The sequence below is a fragment of the Sinocyclocheilus anshuiensis genome, unplaced genomic scaffold (assembly GCF_001515605.1).
Source record: "Sinocyclocheilus anshuiensis isolate Anshui unplaced genomic scaffold, SAMN03320099.WGS_v1.1 scaffold86, whole genome shotgun sequence".
Lineage (NCBI taxonomy): Eukaryota > Metazoa > Chordata > Actinopteri > Cypriniformes > Cyprinidae > Sinocyclocheilus > Sinocyclocheilus anshuiensis.
Window position 1 is genome coordinate 305,406 of NW_015547662.1, and position 7,849 is coordinate 313,254.

The 7,849-nt window shown below is 36.8% G+C and overlaps 1 protein-coding gene across 1 annotated transcript in view; it reads right to left on the bottom strand.

The window, feature by feature from the left end:
* The window catches only part of LOC107702309 (calcium/calmodulin-dependent protein kinase type II delta 2 chain), a 41,822-nt gene that overhangs the window by 1,625 nt on the left and 32,348 nt on the right, over window positions 1–7,849 (bottom strand). Inside the window, exons 14-17 of the mRNA XM_016504582.1 lie at window positions 4,056–4,100; window positions 3,890–3,938; window positions 409–484; window positions 42–136 (exon numbers count right to left, since the gene is read on the bottom strand). Of these exons, the coding sequence (XP_016360068.1) occupies window positions 42–136; window positions 409–484; window positions 3,890–3,938; window positions 4,056–4,100 (265 nt within the window). The remainder of the gene's footprint in view (window positions 1–41; window positions 137–408; window positions 485–3,889; window positions 3,939–4,055; window positions 4,101–7,849) is intronic.

Sequence of the window (7,849 nt, forward strand, 5' to 3'; positions counted from 1 at the left end):
TTCTTTAAGTTCTGAGTGTGAAATGATATGAATCTAAATACCGTTCTCAAAGTAGAACCGGTGGAAGTCATGCCCCTCCACCAGATTTCCCAAAGCTTCTGGCTCAAAGGAAGTAAGGCCAGGATCGCAAATCTTTCTGTGAAAAAAAAAAGAGTAGAAAGTAAAGCTAAAAGTTTTAATTTGAGTGCAGACATTAGTCCAAAAGCATTAAAAGTCGATTTTAGACTGTTAATATTCAATGTGAACATGTCACATTTGAAGCTGTTATATAGTGAGGCTTGGTTTTAAATATAGACGGAGCAGACCATTAAAAATTATCTCAGTAATCAAGAGAAAATAAAAGCAATGCATTAGTGTTCTTAAGAGGGGCTACGGTTGTCATGGCGACAGGTTTGTGCGTTCACTCACGCGTAAGCCTCAAAGTCTCCGTTGTTGATGGATTCAATCAGCTGTTCGGTCACCTTTATGATCTCCTGCTTTCGAGCTGAAACACACGGAGATGTCTAGCGTGTGAGTCAGACACCCTCACAGCGTGAGAATCAAAATTATTAATCAACATCCCAACTCATTTCTGAATTTATGCAATCCAAAAAATGCAAACCTTTGTTTAAAAAGCACCAGACAAAATTTACAGTGAATCTTTATAGCTTCTGTCTTTGCAGGTATTAGTTGGCTTCAGGGCTGGGCGATTTATAGAATATTTGCTATGAATCATAAATACCATAATTATTACTTTTTATTTGGCCATTATACGTTTCTTAGAGAGTCTGTGATTAGACTAGTTTCACAATCCTTTTTTGTCTATACACTCTCAGAAAAATAAGGTACAAAGCTGTCACTGAGACTGTACCTTAAGGTACAAAATCTAAAAGGCACATCTTTTTACTTTATTTATCCCTAAATGATACATATTTGAACCTTAAATATACATATTACTACTTTAAAAGTACATATTAGTACCTAATGTGTATATATTAGTAGCTAAAGTAATGTACTTTTTTTTCTGAGAGTTCATTTCATGAATATGAGAGTGTTTTCAGTAATGTTCATGTTCAGTAATGTACAAAATGTTGACAGAGATGGTAAGTTTGATTCATTGCAATGAATCAGATCAAACTGCACATTTCAGTGAATCAATTCAAAACTGATTCAATGATTCTTTTGCGTCAGGCATGTTCACTGAAGTTCCTGAATGGCATCATAAATGCAGGTAATGATGCATTTAAATAAAATATACATTTTCTTGTGTTCATTTAGTGAAAAACAGTGTGGAAAACCTGCCTATTTAAGTAAAAAAAAATAACAAACTTTAACCAAAAAGGGAAAACTCCATCCTCCAAGTCATTTCAGAACAAATACATACTGTAAATATTGAGATTTATTGATTTTATATAAGATTTTATAAAAGGTTATATCACCCAGCCCTAAATGGCTTTCACAGAGGTTGTGTGAATGTTATATAATGACTATGCACAATCTGTATTTGTTCCGTTTACTGTATTATTAACAAGAGGCAATTTTGACACTTGATAAACAAAGGGCACCCAAAAGAACTCCTAGTGCTCTACGATGAGTTTCAGAATGAGCAGTGTTTACTGGTGTAAAATCACAGGCAACACTTTCATTCAAAGTATTAAAGTTTCAATTTACCTTTATTGATAACTTGGCAAGCTAAGGGACAGCAAAGAGATGGCTCATAATTGGTCAAAAAGGCAATTTCTTATGAAAGCACCAAATAAAACTAGTGCAATGTATCTACGTCTACTGATGATGACATAATAACTCCAGCCCACCGGGCAAAAAGACGTTAAATGTACTTTGTACTTTTAATATTTAACAGTTCATTTAATGTGAAATATTAATTATATCATTAAATCACTCATTCTCCAGCATTGAGTTTATGGTGTCTGCAAATTAATAGATGGAAAGAAAAAAAAGGAATGGATACGTCTGCTAGCTGATGTCTTTCGCCCGGAAGGCACTGAATGACAAATGAGATGGAAAAGGGTTTGCGGCTTTCAAATGAGAAAAAGAGGACTTTACTTTTCTTCAGAAAAGCATTCCATCTAATGCTTGGTTTCTCTTAGAATGGACATGCTTTGTAACATGGGGCCTACAAGCTTTTTTCAACATCATTTTCGTTATTCAGCATAATGCCGCTGTTAGCATATGTGGAAACACCATTCTCCTCTGTGTTTCATAAGATATCAGAGTGTTTTTGTTTAAAAGCCATTACAAAAAATGACAACAATAAAAGAATCAGGGCTGTCAATCACACTGTTAAAGTGCGATTAATTAGAGTATTAAAATGTAACATTAATTTCTAAATCCAGTTGTCATATCTCAAATCGAAGCTTTCACAATAATGTAATGTCTTTGAATTATTGAAATGTTTCTGATAAAATATTTACACATACATTTACTGCAATTTATTTGATTAACAAATCCGCATACCACGTATGTAATTCAATTAATATTTTTATTCTACAGACAGCCCTAAAAACACATATTTTTTCATCATGTGAAACACAGACTCTAGACAAAATGCATTTTGTCTTATGGTCATGTGAACATAAAGTGCAAACAGAATCTGACGTTGAAAAACTGCGTATTGTCCTTTCAATACTGGTTTAGGTCCATTCCATATTGCTGAGCTTAAACAAATCCAAAGTGATTCTATTTGTTTGAAAATACACAAATAAATCTACATTTTTTTTTCAGGTTGGATTGGTGAGAATGGGGGAGAGATACTAAATATATGTATATATATATATACATATATTGCACAATATGTATGTGCAATACAGGATAATGCAGAATCTAGTCCTAGGAAACAGGGGCAAAAGGTCAACTGAACAGTCTTTTCAGTAAGAAGAGGTTTGTTAGTAGTGCAACCGGAAGGCCTATAGCACCTATAGAGAGCTAAAAGGCAGTCAGGTGGTTTTCTGGCAAGAATGAAGGGTGCTAAAGGCAAAAGAAGGGTCTTTCTCCCACGTCGAGATAATTTGAGATGGTGAGAGGGTGTCTTTTCATGAAGAGCACATTTGAAAGAACGTTCTGGTACTTACACATTAAAACCTGATTTCCCATTTACTTGCTTTTAATACATCAAGCCTTTCTAACACATGCAACACACATCTATGTCTCCCTCTCCTTCAAAGACTGGAGTTTTTTCTTTAAAACCAGACTGACAAAACATTTTTTAAAGCTAATCCAAATTAGAATTTGATGTTTTTTTTTTTTTTTAAAAGCTATTGTGATTTATGATTTTCTTGGCCTTAAATGCACAGTCCGTGAAGAATAGGCAGACACAAATGTGTGTCTGATAGAAGCAGCTGGATGGATTAAAACATTGAATTGATGAATAAAGAATATCCTAAAAAGGGCAGATTTGAGTTTTTGAGGGGCCTCTCGTTCATACAAGAGGGGTACGAAGCATTTGAACGACGTTAGGGGAGGACGGGGTGATTTTGTCTCCTGCCCATTACAGACTTACTCTGCACCGAGGAGTGGGGCGCCTGCTTGGGCTCGGAGTTTTGCGGGCGGCCCGCGGGTTGCCAGATTGAATTAATGCTGAGGTTTCCAAAGCGCCTGGCTGTACATTGAACCAATGAGAGGAAGAAACAACAGGAGCAGGACAAACGAAAAAGAAGACATTTCAAATAGCACACTCGACAAGAAATACTGAAACAGACACCCTTATGCGGGGAAACGAACGAAGGATGAAAGGGAGGGGAGAATGGCAGCAACGGGCAGTACAAATTCGGTGGGGAAAATAAACAAGAAAGAGTGTACATATGACTGAGGACAAGCACAGATGGAAGACATATTGAGGAGGGAAAACAGCAACAAACGGCATGTCTACAGGCAGAGAGAAGCCAAGCTTTACCTTTAATGTCCTCGTCCTCGATGGTTGTGTTGGCACTCTCTGTAGACTCCTGGGGAAATATGAAAGAATACTTGTGAATCACTTTTAGACTGGACACCGGACACAGTCTCATTTATGGTGTTTCTATTTTTGATTTACCACTGCTAACAGGAATGTGTCATATTACCTTGTTTCTGTCCACTGGGTTGTGGATCACGGTAGTTTGTGGCTCCTGAAAGAGTGAAAAGGAGTGAAAAAAAAAGATTTGTATATGAAAAAGAAGCTTGATACAGCATAATGGCATATAATGGCTGAGCACCAGACACAACATGCATGGAACTGCAAATTACTTTGTTTTCAGGCATTAAAGAACAAATATAAAAACAAACTACTAAATAAATCCAACTGGCAAAACAAGGCTATCAGAACAGAGTCTCATTACTCGCATGTGCCTGATAATGCAGTCTGGACCCCCATCTAAAACACACATACAGCCTTCTTCCTCCCATTCATGCTGAAAGTTTTCCATACATATCGCCAGTGCTTTAGCAAACTACACCTCAGAAATAAACCTGAAATATCTAATGCATGTGGATTTGTCCTCTAATAATTTAGAAGTTGACTCATTAGTCATATCCTGATTCTCCGAAATGGCTGCTTTTCCAGTTCGGCTCATGAGAAGAGATGGAATAAAAAATATCCTATTGGTTTGGAGTATAATTGGAACTGGAATAGCTTAAATCTATATTTTAGCAGACATTTTCTTGCCTAAGCAATTTAAAAAGAAGTGCAATCAGAAGTGCAAAAAGAAGTGTGTTCAAAATATATAAAATATATAAACTATATTATCAATATTTCAGTCTTGATAATAAGAAATGTGACCTTGGACCACAAAACCAGTCATAAGGGTCAATTGTATGAAATTGAGATGTATGCATCATCTGCTGATATAAAAGCTGAATAAATAAGCTTTCCATTGATGTATGGTTTGTTAGGATAGGACAATATTTGGCCGAGATACAACTATTTGAATATCTGGAATCTGAGGGTGCAAAAAAATCAAAATACTGCGAAAATCGCCTTTAAAGTTGTCCAAATTAAGTTCTTAGCAATGCATATTACTAATCAAAAATTAAGTTTTGATATATTTACGGTAGGACATTTACAAAATATTTTCAGCACCAAATCAGCATATTAGAATGATTTCTGAAGGATCGTGTGGGATAATACTACTGTTTTTACTGTATTTTGATCAAATAAATGCAGCCTTGATAAGCACAAGAGACTTAATTCAAAACCATAAAAAAATACTTAATTAATAGTAGTAGTAGTCAGTATTGTACGCTCAACATACATACAGTACAGTGCAAATTTTTATGTCAGTGAAAACGACTGACATATATTACTGTATACATATTTTAAAGCTATTGCTTGCAATATATCTGATTGCTGTTTGATTTATGGAAATTATTAAATAAATCACTAGAAATTCTACAGATTTTGGATCAGTTTTCTCTTGTAACAATATATTCTTTCTTTAAAACAAAGAAGCTGTGGATCACTGCTATGAGGTGATCCCTAGGTCACTCACACACACACACTGACAGATGTAATTAATCAGCCTGGTGGTCTTTGAGCAGGACTGAGCGGAATTGATGATGTCTTGTCTAATCAACACCAGATTAGAGAAGATTACATACAGACACTTGTCATCTAAGAAGCATCACTCTCTGAGTGTGCATTTGTGTCAAAGAGAGAGAGAGAAACGGTCTATGTGTGTCAGTACGAGTGCGTCATAGTGTCGTCAGTCTGAGAGACATTTGTTCACGTGCATGTCTGCGTCATTATGGAAGGCAAACAATGTCAAGCTACACACAGCAATGAGCTCCAAGCATACGACCCTATCAAAGCAATGCTAACACAAGCCAGGCACTTCAAAACATTCACTCCAAGTACTTGAATTATGCATCTATCAGAGAAAGACACTCTTATTTGACAAGATTTAGATTTAAACAAATGGGATATGCAAATATGCAAAAATAGTACACTAATGGCAATACACCATGACTGTGCAAGCAAAACCACAAGCATTATATGGATTTTGAGCTTGAAATGGCATAAAACTATATCATTACAAAACATCAAGTAACAGCAGTCGCTTTTGATGTTTCAAAGACAATTTGATTGAATACAACCCTAAATTTCCAGGAGCTAAGAGTTCAATAGAAAAACAACACATGTATAACATAAAGGTGACATGAGAGGTGAGTAAAATCATGCAAGGTCTTTGACCTTTGGGTAGACGACACTCCAACAGTGCCAGATTGACAAACCCTTGGTTTTCCTTGCATATATTGTCTTTTATTTTTGCTTGATATGAAAATATGGAGTTAACAAGGCCTTATCCTGTTTTATATACCTTAAAAATACTGTACATAGTTTAAGACCTAAAAGTGATGCATTTGATTATTAGCACTAGCATGATAGCCAATCAAGACAAACAATGTGAAAGCTGTTCCAAAATTTTGGACACAACATTAGGCAAAATCCTAAGGCAACATCATATCCTTTTCAGATAAACCAATCTCAGAATTCCAAGTAACGTTGACTAAAATATATGTATGTACTGAAACATTAAATATAGTACAATCTAATCTCAAATTTCACTATTTCACCCAATGTCACAATCCATCCCAGACTTCTGTTACTCTATCAAGGACTTCATTCCCCATAATCTTCTGCCCGGTCTCATCAGCACTCATTGTTTGCACCTGTGTCTCATTATCTTGGTTAACTCACCCTATAAGCCCGGTTCTCACTGTTTGCTAAGTTTTGTATGTGTCTTTACTGCATTTCTAAGCCTTGTATCCTGGTTCTCCTGTATCTTGGTTCCTGGTCTTGTAATTCTGCCTGTTTTCTGGATTACTCTGTTTGCCTCAGCCCCTTACTCTGTTGCTGTTTTGGATTGCCTATTTGTGTATGACCTTTGCCTGCCTTTGGATTACCCCTTCAATAAACTACTGCATTTGGATCCTCTACCATGTCTCTGAGCAGTTCATGACAGAAGACTTAGCCAACATGGATCCAGCAGTAAGAATCATCCGTCTGAGTCAAGGTAATCGATCCCTCGAGGACCACATCCAGGACTTTCTAAACATTGCTAACCAAAGTCTCCAGGCGTCATGGACATTTTGCCAGTCTTCAGTCATCATGGACACCACGCCAGTGTTTCCGGCCGTCATGAACATTGCTCTTGAAGCAAGTAAGGCTGATTTCCAGTGTGGACCCACTGCTGATTTCAGTGTAAGCGGCAGGCATCTCAGTGACCTCGGTGCTCTCAAGCCCAGCCCTTCCAGTAATGGCGGTTGCCATTTTGTGTGTCTGGGCTATACACACTTCTGAGGCGGCAGCGTCTACTCCAGTCCACGAGTATGGTCTAGAGCAGTGGTCACCAACCTTTTTAGGCCCAAGATCCCTGACCTTGGCCTTTATGAAAGACAAGATCTACCTATTGAAGAATTGATAGAAAAAGACATCCCAGATTGTACTTCAAATTTGAGGCCTTTTACTTAGTATTTTAATTAGTGATGCGCCGATCATAGCTGATTCAGAATTCAGATTTTCTTTTCTTTCTTTCTTTTTTTTTTTTTTAACTAGCAAAGTGGATTCTGATACTGATTTTTAAGCAAATTTATTTATTTGCTTTATAACAAACAAACTGGCTTTAAACAAAAATATCTAGCCATTTGAAATTAGAGGCAACCACTGCATTTTAATCATGATCTGCACGGGCAGTTGTTTTTTATTTGATCGTTTTTCGGCGGGGATCTTCCAGTAAAATTCACATTCAAGGGACTAAATATCACATTATTGGGGTCGCCTATACCCGCGGACATGAACAACAACCCGGCAACAGTGTTAAAGTAGCCCAATTCTGCGGGAAAACCGCGGACTTGGCAACACTGCTTATGAACCGACCGC